The 20087-nt window shown below is 37.6% G+C and overlaps 1 protein-coding gene across 2 annotated transcripts in view; it reads left to right on the top strand.

Moving 5' to 3' along the window:
- Positions 1 to 20087, top strand: part of PPIL4 (peptidylprolyl isomerase like 4) — a 40693-nt gene that overhangs the window by 9553 nt on the left and 11053 nt on the right. For both annotated transcript variants that reach the window (XM_005908059.2, XM_070376847.1), the window contains exons 6-11: positions 2353 to 2449; positions 3203 to 3319; positions 8879 to 9003; positions 10484 to 10550; positions 12002 to 12113; positions 16553 to 16649. In XM_005908059.2, the coding sequence (XP_005908121.1) occupies positions 2353 to 2449; positions 3203 to 3319; positions 8879 to 9003; positions 10484 to 10550; positions 12002 to 12113; positions 16553 to 16649 (615 nt within the window). The remainder of the gene's footprint in view (positions 1 to 2352; positions 2450 to 3202; positions 3320 to 8878; positions 9004 to 10483; positions 10551 to 12001; positions 12114 to 16552; positions 16650 to 20087) is intronic.

Here is a 20087-nt window from a genome sequence, read left to right as displayed (position 1 = left end):
AACTATGGAATGAGGTTTGTAACATTGTACAGGAGACAGGGATCAAGACCATCCCCATGGAAAAGAAATGCAAAAAGGCAAAATGGCTGTCTGGGGAGGCCTTACAAATAGCTATGAAAAGAAGAGAAGGGAAAAGCAAAGGAGAAAAGGAAAGATATAAACATCTGAATGCAGAGTTCCAAAGAATAGCAAGAAGAGATAAGAAAGCCTTCTTCAGCGATCAATGCAAAGAAACAGAGGAAAACAACAGAATGGGAAAAACTAGAGATCTCTTCAAGAAAATCAGAGATACCAAAGGAACATTTCATGCAAAGATGGGCTCGATAAAGGACAGAAATGGTATGGACCTAACAGAAGCAGAAGATATTAAGAAGAGATGGCAAGAATACACAGAAGAACTGTACAAAAAAGATCTTCACGACCCAGATAATCACGATGGTGTGATCACTGACCTAGAGCCAGACATCCTGGAATGTGAAGTCAAGTGGGCCTTAGAAAGCATCACTACGAACAAAGCTAGTGGAGGTGATGGAATTCCAGTGGAGCTATTCCAAATCCTGAAAGATGATGCTGTAAAAGTGCTGCACTCAATATGCCAGCAAATTTGGAAAACTCAGCAGTGGCCACAGGACTGGAAAAGGTCAGTTTTCATTCCAATCCCAAAGAAAAGCAATGCCAAAGAATGCTCAAACTACCACACAGTTGCACTCATCTCACACGCTAGTGGAGTAATGCTCAAAATTCTCCAAGCCAGGCTTCAGCAATATGTGAACCGTGAACTTCCTGATGTTCAAGCTGGTTTTAGAAAAGGCAGAGGAACCAGAGATCAAATTGCCAACATCTGCTGGATCATGGAAAAAGCAAGAGAGTTCCAGAAAAACATCTATTTTTGCTTTATTGACTATTCCAAAGCCTTTAACTGTGTGGATCAGAATAAACTGTGGAAAATTCTGAAAGAGATGGGAATACCAGACCACCTGATCTGCATCTTGAGAAATCTGTATGCAGGTCAGGAAGCAACAGTTAGAACTGGACATGTAACAACAGACTGGTTCCAAATAGGAAAAGGAGTACGTCAAGGCTGTATATTGTCACCCTGCTTATTTAACTTCTATGCAGAGTACATCATGAGAAACGCTGGACTGGAAGAAACACAAGCTGGAATCAAGATTGCCGGAAGAAATATCAATAACCTCAGATATGCAGATGACACCACCCTTATGGCAGAAAGTGAAGAGGAACTCAAAAGCTTCTTGATGAAGGTGAAAGACAAGAGTGAAAAAGTTGGCTTAAAGCTCATTCAGAAAACGAAGATCATGGCATCTGGTCCCATCACTTCATGGGAAATAGATGGGGAAACAGTGTCAGACTTTATTTTTGGGGGCTCCAAAATCACTGCAGATGGTGACTGCAAGCCATGAAATTAAAAGACGCTTACTCCTTGGAAGGAAAGTTATGACCAACCTAGATAGCATATTCAAAAGCAGAGACATTACTTTGCCAACTAAAGGTCCATCTAGTCAAGGCTATGGTTTTTCCTGTGGTCATGTATGGATGTGAGAGTTGGACTGTGAAGAAGGCTGAGCGCCGAAGAATTGATGGTTTTGAACTGTGGTGTTGGAGAAGACTCTTGAGAGTCCCTTGGACTGCAAGGAGATCCAACCAGTCCATTCTGAAGGAGATCAGCCCTGGGATTTCTTTGGAAGGAATGATGCTAAAGCTGAAACTCCAGTACTTTGGCTACCTCATGCGAAGAGTTGACTCATTGGAAAAGACTCTGATGCTGGGAGGGACTGGGGGCAAGAGGAGAAGGGGATGACAGAGGATGAGATGGCTGGATGGCATCATTGACTCTATGGACGTGAGTCTGAGTGAACTCCAGGAGCTGGTGATGGACAGGGAGGCCTGGCGTGCTGCGATTCATGGGGTCACAAAGAGTCGGACATGACTGAGCGACTGATCTGATCTGATCTGAAGAATCTTTATAATAGAGAAGACCGTTACCCTACTGATTATAATTGCTTATCTTGGGAGGAATTACTAATTCTTTAGGTTTTTAAAGAAATTCAGATTATTGAGAGAGATGACAAGATTACTAAGATATAGCTATTCATGTTATATCTTAGCATAATGCAGAGAATTAATATATAATATCAAGCAATCAAAAGCAATGACACTAACTGTCAAAGTATATCCTAGTAATACCCTTGTACAATAAAATTTAAGAGTTTGTGGATTTTTTTTTTTTGGCATTAGGGATACTTAAGATATTTGTTATAATTTTTATAAATAGTGAAGCATGGATTCTGAAATAATATGAATGTAACATTTGACTTGGATTTATTTTGTAAGGATAAATCATACAGTGATTTTAGATGATCCATTTGATGATCCTCCTGATTTATTAATTCCTGATCGATCACCAGAACCTACAAGGGAACAACTAGATGTGAGTCGAGTCTTCTTATGATTGAATGTACATACGTATTAACGTTTTACACGGATTTTGCTTTTTACCTTTTTAAAACTTATTTCTCCAGAATGATTATCTTGCTTGATCAGTAATACTAAGCAAAGTTTGCAGTTCTTTTTCTCTTCCATAGAGACACTCATTTTTCTACCTATCTTTTCCCTAATATTCTTTATTTAGTTTCTGTTCCACCAGAACAGTCTTAGCTCTGGATACAAATACCTTGGGGAAATATTTTTCTTACCTCTTAACTCTAGATAGGAGTATAGCTTTAAGACTAAATTACATTGTCGGCTTGTGAGGGAACTTTTCAACTGGGGACACTTTTGAGCCAGGCTGGAATGCAGAAATTTCTGTGGCATAGTGGAGACTTCCCCTCAGATCTTTTAAGGTGTAAATTTCTGCTTAATGAGACTTCCTCAAAGCTAAATTTATCTCTATAGTTAGGGTTTAATCGTTAATTTCTAAGATCATTTATCTTCTGTGTTGAGCATTTACTTGGGTACCAGATAGTTCTTATATAAATGTTTATTTTGATTTAAAAATAAATTAGAAGCCTAGTTTAGCCCATATTAATGAATTAGCTTAAATCAGTTTTCAGAGATTTATAAGTTTGTTTCACATTTGTGAAACAAATCTTTTAACAAAGTTGATGGAACTAAGAATAAAGCATAATGTCTCATGTTTCTAAGATTTATATATATATATATATGAGTAACTTCTGCCTTACAGAGTGGTCGAATTGGAGCAGATGAAGAAATTGATGATTTCAAAGGGAGATCAGCTGAAGAAGTAGAAGAAATAAAGGCTGAAAAAGAGGCCAAAACTCAAGCTATTCTACTAGAAATGGTAAAGTAATTACTTTGTTCAAATAGTTACTCAGCAGGGTGTTCAATACATACTCATTGTGAATTTATTCCTGACTTTTTGATAGTATTAAAATATTAGAAATTTAGCTCAGAGTTCTTTTCTGGGTTAAATTTGATAGGACATTATAACACATATGAAAGGAAACAATTTGGTTCTACTGTCAGTGTAGTGTCAAATGCATTTTAAACACATGGGAAATGGGTATCTAGTTTATATTAATTGGATTTCAGTTGCTTGTACTTATCAGCCATGAAATTAAAAGACACTTACTCCTTGGAAGGAAAGTTATGACCAACCTAGATAGCATATTCAAAAGCAGAGACATTACTTTGTCAACAAAGGTCCATCTAGTCAAGGCTATGATTTTTCCAGTAGTCATGTATAGATGTGAGAGTTGGACTGTGAAGAAAGCTGAGCGCCAAAGAATTGATGCTTTTGAACTGTGGTGTTGGAGAAGACTCTTGAGAGTCCCTTGGACTGCAGGGAGATCCAACCAGTCCATTCTGAAGGAGATCAGCCCTGGGATTTCTTTGGAAAGAATGATGCTAAAGCTGAAACTCCAGTACTTTGGCCACCTCATGTGAAGAGTTGACTCATTGGAAAAGACTCTGATGCTGGGAGGGACTGGGGGCAGGAGGAGAAGGGGATGACAGAGGATGAGATGGCTGGATGGCGTCACTGACTCGATGGACGTGAGTCTGAGTGAACTCCGGGAGTTGGTGATGGACAGGGAGGCCTGGCGTGCTGCGACTCATGGGGTCGCAAAGAGTCGGACACGACTGAGCGACTGAACTGATCTGAATACTTATCTCAGTTTTAAAGTTTCTTGGACTGAATTTTAAGTATTATAAAGAATAATGCTTTGTATATCTCTAGTACTGAGATTAAATAATAAAATAGTAATTATAGGATAAAATAAACCTGGGCAGAAATTGAACACTCTAAAATGTACTCCTTTTCTCTTTTACTAGCAATATGGAATCATTTGGGAACAGTTATTCAGTACATGATTATTTCACCTACTAGGCTTTTTTTCCCGTTTCTTATTTTTGTGGAATAGATACACCTTTCATGTAGTAGATCATCAATTTTGAAATGGATAGTTAATAATTACGTTTTTATTACTAACATCATTTTATGTAGTAGTGCTTTTCAGATTCCTTATCTGTTTTAAAATCTGTATTAGCATCACTAGTCTGAAGGAACAAATATTAAAGACTATAATTCAAGAAAACTTTACTGAATTAAAAAAGTTAAAAATGCACAGTTTAATGAACATACTGTGTTACCTGAGAATTCTGACCCAGAACAGTCAACACGGAGACAAACTCTAAGAAAATTATGGACTTAAAAGAAAAATCTTTTGAACACCTGGCAGCAAAAGTAAGTGATTTACAAGGGAAAGAACATTAGATTATCATTAGAGTTTGAACAAATAATAGAAAGTTTATGCCAGAATAAAAGGGTTTAACATATTCCATAAACTTGTTATTTTCAGAGAATTTCAAATTTACAGAAAAAAAAAATAATGCAGAGAACTTCTATGTACCTTTTACTCGGGTTCATCCTTTTTTTCTTTTTTTTTTTTTGGCCACACCACATGGCAAGTGAAACTATGAGCTATGCCATGTAGGGCCAGCCAAAATGGACAGGTCGTGGTGGAGAGTTCTGACAAACCATGATCCAGTGGAGAAGGGAATGGCAAACCACTTAAGTATTCTTACCTTGAGAATCCCATGAACAGTATGAAAAGGAAAAAAGATATGACACTGAAAGATGAACTCCTGAGGTCAGTAGGTACCCAGTATGCTTCTGGAGAAGAGCAGAAAAGTAGCTCCAGAATGAAGAGGCTGAGCCAAAGCAAAAACAATGCCGAGTTGTGGATGTGACTGGTGATAGGAAGTCAAGTCAGATGCTGTAAAGAACAATATTGCTTAGGAATTTGGAATGTTAGGTGTATGAATCAAGGTAAATTGAAAGTGGTCAAACAGGATGGCAAGAATGAACATTGATATTTTAGAAATTAGTGAACTAAAATGGACGGGAATGGGTGAATTCGGTTTAGGTGAGTATTGTATCTACTACTGTGAGCAAGAATTCCTTAGAAGAAATAGAGTAGCCATCATATTCAACAAGAGTCCGAAATGTAGTACTTGGGTGTAATCTCAAAAATGACAGAATGATCTCTTGTTTCCAAGGCAAACCATTTTTACAGTAATCCAAGTCTATGCCCCAACCACTAATGCCGAAGAAGCTGAAGTTGAACGGTTCTATGAAGACCTACAAGACTTTCTACAACTAACATCAAAAAAAGATGTCCTTGTCATCATAAGGGACTGGAATGCAAAAGTAGGAGGTCAGGAGATACCTGGAGTAACAGGCAAGTTTGACCTTGGAGTAAAATAGGAAGCAGATCAAAGGCTAACAGAGTTTTGACAAGAGAACGCACTAGTCATAGCAGACACCCTCTTCTAACAACACAGGAGACAGCTCTACACATGGACATCACTAGATGGTCAATACTGAAATCAGTTTGATTGTTTCTTTGCAGCCAAAGATGGAGAAACTCTATAGAGTCAGCAAAAACAAGAGGGGGAACTGACTGTGGCTCAGATCATAAACTCTTTATTGCCAAATTCAGACTTAAATTGTCTGAGGAGGCCTTACAAATAACTGAGAAAAGAGAAATGAAAGGCAAAGTGAAAAGGAAAGATATATCTATTTGAAGGCAGAGTTCCAAAGAATAGCAAGGAGAAATAAGAAAGCCTTCCTCAATGATCCATGCAAAGAGATAGAGGAAAACAATAGAATGTGAAAGACTAGAGATCTCTTCTAGAAAATAGAGATACCAAGGGAACATTTCATGCAAAGATGGGCACAAGAAAGGACAGAAATAGCATGGACCCGACAGAAGCAGAAGATATTAAGAAGAGGTGACAAGAATACACAGAAGAACTATACAAAAAAGATCTTCATGACCCATTTAACCATGATGGTGTGATCACTCACCTAGAGCCAGACATCCTAGAATGCAAAGTCAAGTGGGCCTTAGAAAGCATCACTACAAACAAAGCTAGTGGAGGTGATGGAATTCCAGTTGAGCTATTTCAAATCCTAAAAGATGATGCTGTGAAAGTGCTACACTCAATATGCCAGCAAATTTGGAAAACTCAGCAGTGGCACCTGGACTGGAAAAGATCAGTTTTCATTCCAATCCCAAAGAAAGGCAATGCCAAGAATATTCAAACTACCACATAATTGCACTCATTTCACACGCTAGCAGAGTAATGTTCAAAATTCTCTAAGCTAGGCTTCAGCAGCATGTGAACTGAGAACTTCCAGATCACGCTGGATTTAGAAAAGGCAGAGAAACCAGAGATCAAATTGCCAACATCAGTTGGATCATTGAAAAAGCAAGAGAGTTCCAGAAAAACATCTGGTTCATTGACTATGCTAAAGCCTTTGACTATGTGGATCACAACAAACTGTGGAAAATTCTTCAAGAGATAGGAATACGAGACCATCTGACCTGCCTCCTGAAAAATCTGTATGCAGGTCAGGAAGCAACAGTTAGAACTGGACATGGAACAACGGACTGGTTCCAAATTGGGAAAGGAGTTCATCAAGGCTGTCTATTGTCACCTTGCTTATTTAACTTATATTTAGAGTATGTCATGTGAAATGCCGGACTGGATGAAACACAAGCTGCAATCAATGATTGCTGGGAGAAATATCAATAACCTCAGATACGCAGATGACACCACCATTATGGCAGAAAGCGAAGAAGAACTGAAGAGGCTCTTGATGAAAGTGAAAGAGGAGAGTGAAAAAGCTGGCTTAAAACTAAACATTCAAAAAATTAAGATTATGGCATCTGGTCCCATCACTTCATGGCAAATAGATGGAGAAACAATGGAAACAGTGAGAGACTTTATTTTCTTGGGCTCTAAAATCACTGTAGTCGGTGACTGTAGCCATGAAATTAAAAGATGCTTGCTCCTTGGAAGAAAATCTGTGACAAACCTAGATAGTGTATTAAAAAAGCAGAGACATTACTTTGCCAACTAAGTTTATCTAGTCAAAGCTATGGTTTTTCCAGTAGTCATGTATAGATGTGAGAGCTAGACTATAAAGAAAGCTGAGTGCCGAAGAATTGATGCTTTTGAACTGTGGTGTTGGAGAAGACTCTTGAAAATCGCTTGGGTTGCAAGGAGATCAAACCAGTCAATCCTAAAGGAAATCAGTCCTGAATTGGAAGGACTGTTACTGAAGCTGCAATAGTTTGGCCACCTTATGTGAAGAACTGACTCATTGGAAAAGACCCTGATGCTGGGAAAGATTGGAGGCAAGAGGAGAAGGGGATGACAGAGGATGAGTTGGTTGGCTGACATCACCAGCTCAACGAACTTGAGTTTGAGCAAGCTCTAGGAGTTGGTGAAGGACAGGGAAGCCTGGCGTGCTGTAGTCCATGGGGTCATTAAGAGTCAGACACGACTGAGTAACTGAACTGAACTGAACACGGCAAGTGTCTTCCTTGACGAGGGTCAAACGTTTACCCACTGTGTTGGGAGCACAGTCTTAGCTACTGGACCATGAAGGAAGTCCTCCCCGCCCCCACCTTTTTAAAAATGTGTTTATTCACGAGGAGACACTTCACATGATAATCTTGCCTGAAATCATCTCTGAGAATTTTTTAATATATGTATGAAGGAATATTGTTTCCCCATCTAAAGGCTCATGGTAAATATAGTTTTCTCACAATGAAAATAACACCATCATTAAATCATGGTTTTATCTCACTGTCACCCTCTCGAGTTCTTCAGTAGAATGCGGTTTGCTTGGTTCATTGTGGTAGTTGACTATGAAGTTAACTTTGGTTTGCCTGAAATAGAAGATGATATGTGAGGTCAAAAAGCTCAAAACTGTATCCAGGAATTGGTGTTCCATACTGCACAATAATGTGGAAAAGAATTGAGCATTACTTACGTAAAAGGCTAGATTCAATATAATAGTATTTCAAAAGTTTAAAAACAAGCAAAACTAAACATATGTTAGGGATATATACCTGTGTGGTGAAACTAAATCTGTAAGAGAATGACCAAGAAGAAAAACTGAAGGCTCATTTGTGGTGAGAGAAGGATAATGGAATCAGGGAACATTTTACTGGTAGTTCTTAGGCTGGTTGGCACCATGGGGTCTTTTTTTTTCATGCTACTTAATTTAGACACACTTTTTGTAAATTCTTTAAAAAATAGATCAAGTACTTGAAAAAAGAAAAAATAGAGATAAAACTGGGACTCTAAAGCCAGTAGACTTGGTAAATTTCACTTTGTGTGAATACCATGCTTGTTACTGTTACTGCCAGGAAGAGTGGAGTTTTGAATTTTGAAATATGTTTAGATCTCTTTCCCAGAGCCCACAGTTAATAATGTAAATTTAGATATTTTAGGGAATCAGCAATGTGGGCTAACTTCATGGTATTTATGATGGAAATGAAATAAAGGAGTTGATTTATATTCTTGTTTATTTATCATTTAGGTGGGAGACCTACCTGATGCAGATATTAAACCTCCAGAAAATGTGCTATTTGTTTGTAAATTGAATCCAGTGACCACAGATGAAGATCTGGAGATAATATTCTCAAGATTTGGGCCAATAAGAAGGTAGTTTTTAGAATTAGTGAAAGATTTAGAGAAACTAGGTATTGGTGGTTTTCTAATGACATTTTTGATGAGTCTGAACTATAGATGAAATTTATACTAGTGAGTTTTACATATGAATATGTTGGATAGTAGGGAAGAAAACACGTGTGTATGCGTATGTGTAGATATGTGTGTGTGCGTGTTATAAATTGAGTGATTTTCTTAGAACACATACATTTCAACTTTAAAACAGGAAGTGAATAAAACAGTGTAAGTGTAGTTCTATAGTATTTTCAAAAACCTTCTTTAATATTTTAAATGTTTATCTCATTTAAATTCTCCCTAGAATTTCCAGCAACTTATTCCAAAATTAATTTTAATCTAAATTTTCTAAAATTTTTCTTTTGGTTAATTTTGCCTGTGTTATTAATGCAAAAGTTTTGAAGCTAGTATTTCTTTGAGAAAGGGAAGTATTTTATAATTGATTAAAAGTATGTTTAGAATTTCCTTTTATTTCATGTTTTTTCTTCTGTGAAGCCATTCTTTATTATTCCTATTGAAAGAAAACTTTTTCTCTAAAAGACTACCTGACTTTATTTTTCCACTCACTGATGGTAATCATCTTTATAAAAAATTCTTATGCTGTTACATCTTATTTTTATATTGGATGTTATATACTGATTTCCTGCTAAGGAATATGAGAATTAACCTCTGTTTCTATCCTACCCTGTTCATTCTCCCTGCCTGCTACTTTGGTTATGTCATAACTTTGGTTAAGTCTTTGTTCAATATTTACATTTTAATGTGTACTTAACATATTGCAACAGCTGAACCATGTGCTGTAATGTGATTGCTTTTCCTTTCACAATTTTTTTTTCCTCTCACAATGTTTTATATCCCTGTTTCATATCATGTTTTTAAAACGAGGCTTAAGATATATGAGCAAAAAGGGTTAAACCAATTGCGTTAAATTCCACCTTACTGGCTTTTCACTTGGTTATTAAGATGGATTGGTTCTATGTAATAGTTGTACTTATGGGATTAAATTTGAGCCTTGTTTATATTAAAATTAAAAAAAAAAACAAATCATAAGTTTACTAATAACATGCATATATATATGAATGTGTGTGCATTTTTCTGTAGTGACATTAGATAATCTATAATTCATTTGTATTTGACTAAAAATAAATTATGATTTAAAAGAATTTTTAGCAGTAATTTCCCTTTGCTAAAGAAAAATTAAATATTTTTATCTTGTTCTCCAGTGTTTCAGGAATTTAGGATTATAGGCCTGTATAGGGCATTCATAGTAGAATCTAGAAAACTTAGTTACTAGACAGGTCAATTATTTTAGAAAATAATTATTATTTAAGATATTTGAAGGAATATAATTCTGTGAATTTAACTTTGCCTTTTAATAATTGGCTTACTTTGTTTTTTACTTTTGAGAAGTAAGAGTGAATGCTCTCTATTTCTTTCTTTTTCCATACTTACTTTCAAGTTGTGAAGTTATCCGGGATTGGAAGACTGGAGAATCCCTGTGTTATGCTTTTATTGAATTTGAAAAAGTAAGTCATAGTATAGCTATCTTAAATTTGTATTTTTTGTTGTTGTTGTTCTATGGTGTTAAAAAGTGCAAAAATGTAGAGAACTTTTTCTGGTCTGTAAGATTAGGAAATTAGTTTGCTTTTTCTTTAACACCTAAGAAAAATAACTTTAATTATATTTGAATAGAGAGTAAGTTTAATATCTGTTAATGTTAGTATATGTACTTTTACTTATTTTGGGTTCAATATCAACCTGTGTGAATGTATCTAAAACTTTTTTAAAGTTTTAGGTAAAGTCCTTCACATTCTATAAATAAGTTTTCAGTGATATTTAGGTAGATATAATAATTGAGTAGTAGAAAGAAAACTAGTTTGAGTGTTATTATGATCTAGATATTAATTTGAACTCTGTCATTGACCAACTATTTTTTGATATTTGGCAGTTTATTTAGAATTCTTTTTTCTAGGCATTATTTTCCTTATAAATAAAATTTGAGATTTGGATTAGATAGTACTTTCGAGATCTATAATAGGAACGATAGCTTTTATTACTCAAGTAATTTTCTTTAAGCAAGTGTTATGCTCTCATTTAGGTCTCATAACTCTGAGACAGGCACTATCCTCCTTTTCTAAATAAGTAAACTGGGACACACAGTGGTAGCACGACTTGTTTGAAATGGTGCACCTAGTTAATGTCATAGCCTTCTGCTGTTTTATTTTCAAAGAAATAGTTAATAACTCAGTTAACACTCTTTGTTACAAGTATTAACTACCCATATTTGTAAAATTGTTCAGATTGAAAGCATTGTAAATACTCATATATTTAGTGTAATTCTTAAAAAATCATCAAATTTAAATGTGACTTATACAGTGGCTACAAATATTTGTATTCTAGTTCTTCTCTGCACTTTTCTTCATCTGATAAATAAATACCAAAACTGTTACTTACTCTTAGGATTTGAACTTAGATATGTCTGGTGCTGTTCCTACTACTTTGAGCCATTATGCTAGGCTATGTTATTTCTTTTTGTAACTTTGGACTGATGTATGTCCAATAGTAGCTCATCCTAAATTATAATTGTTCCAAAGTATTTGTCACATACCTTCTGTATTTCAGGTAATAGGTACTGCAACAGGCCCTTGGGGTTAAAATGTATACTGGAGGGTTGAGGAACACAGACACATAACAAATTATACCTAGACACTGTGTCAAGTGCACCAGAAATAATATTTACAAGGTACATTGCTGTCAGCAGAAAGGAGATCTCTCTACCTTTAGTTTGCTATGAATGTTTTTTTCTCATAGGGTTGTTATCAGAGTTAATTGAGGTAATAGATGCAAAGCATTTGGTGCATAAGTATTCAAAGTTTAGTTTTAGTAACAAGGAACTTTTTGTATTTTCAGTATTTATTCTGGCTGCAAACATCTTTTCCATAAAGATTTATGCTTGAGTTTTTATAATTACTCTCAGGAAGAAGATTGTGAGAAAGCATTCTTCAAAATGGACAATGTGCTTATAGATGACAGAAGAATACATGTGGACTTCAGCCAGTCTGTTGCAAAGGTTAAATGGAAAGGAAAAGGTTTGTTGTTCATCTTTATTTGTTTCTGTTTTGCTTTGCATTCTTGTGTGTGTGTGTGTATCTCCTTTGACAGTGCTATTAATTAGAAATGTTCAGAGATGTAACTCCTGCTGTTTGATTTTATGTAGCTGCTTTCTAGTGTCTAAGGTGGGTAGAGTGGTGTGGGTGTTTGTATTTTAAACTAATGAGGAATATATTTATTACATTTGACTTTTTATAAATCACTTATAATTACCCATTGCAGACATGACATGTTTCCTAAGTAATTATTATGACTTTGGTGGCTTGATTCCTCTAGATGCAAAACTTTCTTTTGGCCACACCGTGCGCTGTGCAGGATCTTAGTTCCCTGACCAGGGATCGATCCTGTGCCCTCTGCAGTGCAAACAAGGTCTTAGTCACTGTACTGCCAAGGAAGTCCATGATGCAAAGGCTTAATTCTTCCTTCTAAAGTTTGTTTGCTTTAGTTGTTATATATATATAGCTCAGATGGTAAAGAATCTGCCTGCAATGCAGGAGACCCGGGTTTGGTCCCTGGGTTGGGAAGATCCCCTGGAGAAGGAAATGGTAATCCACTCCAGTATTCATGCCTGTAGAATCCCATGGACAGAGGAGCCTGGTGGGCTACAGTCCATGGGGTCACAGAGAGTCGGACACAACTAAGTGACTAACACACACACACACACACACACACGGTACAAAATTGAAAAGATCAATGAAAAGGAGGTAGAACAAAGTTTCTTCCACTCCTGCCCTCACCCACCCAATTTCCCTTACCAGAGGTAACCACAGCTACCTGTTTCTTTTGTAACCTTCCACATATATTCTTTGAATATATCTAATTATACATATTTATATATATATATATATGCTGCTGCTAAGTCGCTTCAGTCATGTCCAACTCTGTGCGACCCCATGGACTGCAGCCTACCAGGCTTCTCCATCCATGGGATTCTGCAGGCAAGAACACTGGAGAGGGTTACTGTTTCCTTCTCCAATGCATGAAAGTGGAAAGTGAAAGTGAAGTCACTCAGTCGTGTCTGACTCTTAGCGACCCCATGGACTACAGCCTACCAGGCTCCTCCACCCATGGGATTTTCCAGGCAGCAGTACTGGAGTGGGGTGCCATTGCCTTCTCCATATATATATACATGTAAAAAAAAGAAAGCATAACTGTTAGTCACTCAGTCATGTCTGACTCTTTGCTACCCCATGGACCATAGCCTGCCAGGCTCCTCTGTCCATGGAATTCTCCAGGCAGGAATACTGGATGGGTAGCCATTCTTGCCTGGAGAATCCCAGGGACAGAGAAGCCTGTAAGCTGCCGTCTGTGGGGTTGCGCAGAGTTGGACACGACTGAAGCAACTTAGCAACAGCAACAGCATAAGCCATTCCTTTCTCCAGGGGATCTTCCCGACCCAGGGATTGAATCTGGGTCTCCTGCATTGCAGGCAGATTCTTTACCGTCTGAGCCACTTATTTGATGTTTAGGATTTCATTTCATGTTTTCCCATTTATATAAAATATATTATATATGTGTGTATGTATATATATATATAATTGTCTCCTTTAAAAAAGAAACACACACATATGTATGTTTTCTCCGTTAGTAACGGAAAACAAATGGCTGCATGCTATACATAGTGTTTCCGTACCTTGCATTTTTCATTTAACAATATATCTAAGAGATAGTTTGTATCAGTATATAAAGTAACAGTTTATTCTTTTCAGTGGCTGTGTAGTGTTTGATTGAATTGTGTATCATAATTTATTGAACCAGTCCTGTTAAAGCACAGTCAAGTTTCTAATCTTTTGTTCTTCTGTGTACTATGTGCTATTCCTATACGTACTGACATTCCCCACAAATGCATATATATGTCAAATAAATTCCTCCTAGTAGTAGCATACAAAACTTAGGTAGAATCTGTGTATACTGAAATAATATGGGTTTTTGATCACTGATGCAGTGTGTTTAAAAGATTTCACTTTGGCAATTATTCACTATGTAATGCTAAATTTTACTAGGAATTCTAGGATTATTTTCTTTTTCTGTATAACACTCCATTTCTCATGGTTCTTATGAATGTTTTCCCCTACCCACATGTGATAATTGCAGCTTTGTGGTCAAAAGAATCAAATAATTGTGGTCAAAAGAATCAAATAAGTACGTTCAGGAAACATAGACAAACACTGACCTAATACATTATGGTTCTGGTCCTGTAGTACTGCCAAGTAGCTCTTCTGTGGAGCTGGTTTCCTGGAAAGCTAATTTAATTTTGTCATTTGGGATACATATGAAACAAATATAATTCTTCATTACAGAGAGGGAACTTGAAGCAGAATCTTGTGAAGTGATTTACCTAGGGTCAGGTTTACCCAGATTTAAACCAGTCCTGAATCTAAATTTCTCTCTCAATTTTCTTTTCTTCCTAACCCATCTACCCACTTTAGAAATAATACTGCCTTCCTAAGTAGGTTCAGTGTAGTTTATTTACAGTAAAATGTCATAGGAGACATGCTTCAGTTTCTTGTGTGCTGTCATAAACATGTAATTTGTTGTTAATCTCAGTTCATGTTGAGATAATTTTATGTATTATGTTTTCACATTTAAAAAATTGAGTGGTATCCTATGCCCTGGGCTTCCCAGGTGGCTTAGTGGTAAAGAATATGCCTACCATTGCAGGAGCTGCAGGAGACTTGGGTTTGATCCCTGCGTCGGGAAGATCCCCTGGAGGAGGAAATGGCAACCCACTCCAGTATTCTTGCCTGGAGAATCCCATGGACAGAGGAGCCTGGCCGAGTACAGTCCATGGGGTCACAAAGAGTTGGATATGACTGAGCGACTGAGCACACATCCTCTGTACCATTCACGGTGCTAAGTACTTTTCCTTAATAGCCTATGTGGTGATTCCAACAGCTCTGTGAAATGTTAATATTATTTTCAGTTCCTAAGTGAAGAGCATTTCAGAGAATTGAAGTTTCTTACCTACAACTTTTCACTGGAGTCAGAATTTGAATCCAGAATTTCTAACTTTAATCTGTTGCTCCAACTGTACTTCATCCATGGTGAGACTCCTAATGGCAAGCACATGGCAGATGCCTTTTCAGTGATGAAACCATGCCTATTTGTTACAGTTACCAGTATTTTAATTCTTTATGGTTGTTTGTTTCACATTTATATGAAACATTGTCTACTGGCTATTTCTGTTTCCAGAGCCTGAAATTGCCAAATAGGTTAATCTTGTCTTTGATGCTTACCCCTCTTTTTACTGTTTTTCTCTTTTGTTTAAATACCCTAGTGACAGTCAAGGAGTATATAGGTTTCTCAGTCAAAACACCTGCATACGTCAAGTTGGCTTTATTTGCGCATGCAATCTTGGACCCTTCTGTAGCAGGCCTTCCCCTCTGGAAACATTTCCTCACAGTAGTTGAGGGGGTGGGTCAGGCAGGTTAGTCAGCAGGTCTAGGACATAGACAGGAGCTTGATCCTCATCTGATAGAGACTAGGTTTGAGAGTAGAGAGGCTACATGGAATGCTCTCTGCTTTCATGCCCTGCTGTGGTAGGCCAGTTAACAATCCTGTTTTTCTGAAGAAAGTGTTAATTTCATTTTTGGCCCTTGGAAACAGTAAAGGTGCTCTTAAGAATTTCAGGGCAGAAACAGTTTATCTTTGGTGCTCTCTTCAACCCTTTCCTCTCACATCTCTTTAGTGAAAATCTGTACATTTCCTGCTGTCCCCTATTTGTTTGGTGCTCTGTTAAGATTTTGAGCACTGTCTCTTGACAAATTAGAGATCTTTAAACTCTCACTTCTTCTAAACATATAAGTCTCTCAGATCTCAGGTACAAGTCCTAAGCCCTCAATTTCCTTTGGGCCTAATGTTCTCATAGACTTAATGGCTCTACTTAAACCCTGCATTATTTTCCAGTGGTTGTATTCTTTGTGTAATTTGGGATTTGAAAATTTGGTGTTGTAATATTCATATATATCATTAGGGGGCAGCATATCACTACCTAACTAAATGGATTTCTGATTTCAGTTAAAATAATGGTGAAGAATGAATTACCTTGGTACTTTTGTTTTCTTCTCAGCCTTTTGTATCCTCTGATATATGTGCTTAGTTGCTCAGTTGTGTCCAACTGTCTGCGACCCATGGACTGTAGCCCACCAGGCTTCTCTGTCCATGGGATTCTCTAGGCAAGAATACTGGAGTGGGAAGCCATTCCCTTCTCCAGAGGATATTCCCAACCCAGGGGTCGAACCCTGGGTCTCCTGCATTGCAGGCGGATACTTTACCGTCTGACCACCAGGGAAGCCCCCCCCCACCCCCGCCTTGATATATATGCCACTTATAAAATAGTTCTTATGTATACCTCTTATAATTGTTATTCTTGATTAATCAGGTGATTTTTCTAAGCTCTTTTTTCTTTTTTAAATAGGTGGGAAATACACCAAGAGTGATTTCAAGGAGTATGAAAAAGAACAGGATAAACCATCTAATTTGGTTCTGAAAGATAAAGTAAAGCCCAAACAGGAGTATCCTTCACAAGAACTAGTTGGTCCGTATGTGTTGACCTTCTACTCTGGAGAGTACAATGTGGTACTATCTTATGAAAAGACGATAGAAAACACGGCACCTGAATCCAGATGCTCTGTGATGAAATCAGTTTCTCTCTTTTCACCATTTTATATATGTATACTTTGTTTTTCAATATATTCTTTGTTGTGGGGAGAAAGTTAGGGTTGAGAAATTTTAAGCCTAATTCTTTTACCTCCCTACACTTAGGTTAAGGTTACCACTTATTTTCAGAAGATCTGCAGGTAAGGGTTGTATTTTATATATATAATCTTAATGTTTTAAATTTCTCACAGAAATTTATTATAGCTAAGCTAAACCCTTTGTAGTGGTGGTGTTTAGTCACTAAGTCATGTCCGACTCTCTGTGACCCCGTGGACCGCAGTATGCCAGGCTTCCCTGTCCCTCTTTCTGCAGGATACACTGTCAGTGTAGCAACACATATTTATTGCACTCCTACTGTGTGCAAGAGTTGACCTCTATAGGATTAAAAAGAAATCCAGAGACTTGACTCTTTATAGATTTGTCCAAGTTTTAGGTTGAGACAAGTAAGAAGCAATGAAACATACTTTTCATATGATGTCATTTTAATTTGTTCATTGATACTCTCATTATAAACCTATCACTCCACACGTGGTTATTTCTTTTGCAGTTCTTTCTGGTGAGTGGTTTCTTTGTTTCCTAGTTTCTATTGGTGTTTTAGGGATACTCTTTCCCCATACTGTGTAAACATTTTTTTCCCCAAGAATTCATCGAGGAAAGATGAATATCAGGTTGACCTGTTGTGTATTTATTTTTTATTGTATTGGCTGCCTGCAGTGCCGTCCAGAGTCGGACACGACTGAAGCGACTTAGCAGCAGCAGCAGCAGTACACAAAGCATTGTAAGGTGTTAGAGCTGGATAATGTCTGGAGTGTACTGACATAATCAGCACGAGGGAAGCTTTCATGTGCAAACAAACCAGACAGTAAACTAAGATTGGTCTGAAAAGATGAACATTTGAGGGCATGTGATTGAAATCTTAGAATCATAAAAGGTATGGATAGATACACCTGAGGTTTATTCACCAAATCTTCGAAATTAAATTGAGGCAAATCACTAGAAACTGCAGCTGAAAGAGGGGTGTGTGTAGGACAAATGAAAAGGAGTGTAAAGTAGAAGGAGCATATTCTGCTCATGGGTGTTCAGGCTGAGAAGGAAGGCTACCTAGTATAAGAGTGTTTTACATTCAAGGTGATAGATTGCTAAGAGTTAAGAAAGAAACTAGGCATGTTTAAGAATCAGTACCTAGCCCAGTGCTGTCTAACGAGACTTCTGCAGTGATGGAAATGTGCTGTATCTCCCCTGTCCAGTGTGGCTACTAACTACATGTGGTTAGCGAGCGTCTGAAGTGGAATGAGGAACAGGATTTTATAGCTTGTTTGATTTTCATTAATCTGAATTTAAGCCACTTCCCATAGCAAGTATTGAACAGTGTTGCTTTAACCCTTTGAAGCTGATACAGAAGATAGGCATGTCCTGGTGCAAACCATGTGTTCAGAGACAGAATATTGAACAAGAGAAAGGAATTCATGAATCTGACCTAGTGGAATGATCTTTATGTTCTTGGTAATTGATAGGTTTCATTTTAGCAAGACATTTATTGTCTCAGGTATAGTAATAGAGGAACAGAACATATGTTTTCATATATATTTTCACATATATTACTTTATTACTATGGTGAACAAGGGGGATTCTGAAGATTATCTAAATACTGATAGTCAGAAAGACATGGGATGTACTTTATAGATCATGAGAGAGAAATTACTATAAAACTATTAATAAGATTCAAAAATAGAGGTAGAAGAGGGAACTAGACCTTGGGAAGTAATTGGAGAAAAGAGGTCAGGGGGATCACGAAGTAGCATTTTGGAGAGATTTGACATCTTCTAAGAGTCTTGATGGTAGTAGTGAGTAGAAGATAGTGGATGAGCTAGGAAAGAAGAGAATGAGTGTCTTAGTATTACAAGTAATTAGCCAATACTTATTTGGTTGTTACATGCCCAGAGAAGTTTAGCTATGAAACGTGCCCCCTGCCCACGTGGACCTTGTGTTGTATATTGGAGTTGGGGGGAAGAACAGACATTAAATAATCACCATTAATTAAATATGTCTAGAATGTTGCAAAGAAGTACATCTGTGGGATAGTTCAGTTCAGTTTAGTTCAGTCGCTCAGTCGTGTCTGACTCTCAGGGTCTTTTCCAGTGAGTCAGCTCTTCACATCAGGTGGCCAAAGTATTGAAGTTTTAGCTTCAACATCAGTCCTTCCAATGAACACCCAGGACTGATCTCCTTTAGGATGGACTGGTTGGATCTCCTTGCAGTCCAAGGGACTCTCAAGAGTCTTCTCCAACACCACAGTTCAAAAGCATCAATTCTTCGGCGCTCAGCTTTCTTTATAGTCCAACTCTCACATCCATACATGACTACTGGAAAAACCATAGCCTTGACTAGACAGACCTGTGTTGACAAAGTAATGTCTCTGCTTTTTAATATTCTGTCTAGGTTGGTCATAGCTTTCCTTCCAAGGAGTAAACGTCTTTTAATTTCATGGCTGCAGTCACCATCTGCAGTGATTTTGGAGCCCCCCAAAATAAAGTCAACCAGTCCATCCTAAAGGAGGTCAGTCCTGGGTGTTCATTGGAAGGACTGATGTTGAAGCTGAAACTCCAATACTTTGGCCACCTGATGCGAAGAGCTGACTCATTGGAAAAGACCCTGATGCTGGGAAAGATTGAGGGCAGGAGAAGAAGGGGACGACAGAGGATGAGATGGTTGGATGGCATCACCAACTCAATGGACATGGGTTTGGGTGGACTCCGGGAGTTGGTGATGGACAGGGAGGCCTGGTGTGCTGCAGTTCATGGGGTCGCAAAGAGTTGGACATGACTGAGTGACTGAACTGAACTGAACTGAACTGAAAAATAAAGTCAGCCCCTATTTCCACTGTGTCCCCATCTATTTGCCATGAAATGATGGAACCAGATGCCATGATCTTAGTTTTCTAAACATTGAGCTTTAAGCCAACTTTTTCACTCTGCTCTTTCACTTTTATCAAGAGGCTCTTTAGTTCTTCTTCACTTTCTGCCATATGGGTGGCGTCGTTTGCATATCTGAGGTTATTGATATTTTTCCCAGCAATCTTGATTCCAGCATGTGCTTCTTCCAGCCCAGTGTTTCTCATGAGGTATGGGACTTATAATAGAGGTGAGGGGTCAGAGGATCCTCAAATGATACTGTAAGTAGTGACATTAAAGCTACAACAAATATGGGGAGATGAGGGCTGAGGTGGGGTACTGTTTTCTTTAACTCTGGTCCATTATTTAAGGAATACAGTTTACATCTTCCCCCAGGACAGT

The sequence above is a fragment of the Bos mutus genome, chromosome 9 (assembly GCF_027580195.1).
Source record: "Bos mutus isolate GX-2022 chromosome 9, NWIPB_WYAK_1.1, whole genome shotgun sequence".
NCBI lineage: Eukaryota > Metazoa > Chordata > Mammalia > Artiodactyla > Bovidae > Bos > Bos mutus.
The sequence above is the reverse complement of the archived record's forward strand: the minus strand, read 5'-3'. Positions and strand labels throughout refer to the sequence as shown.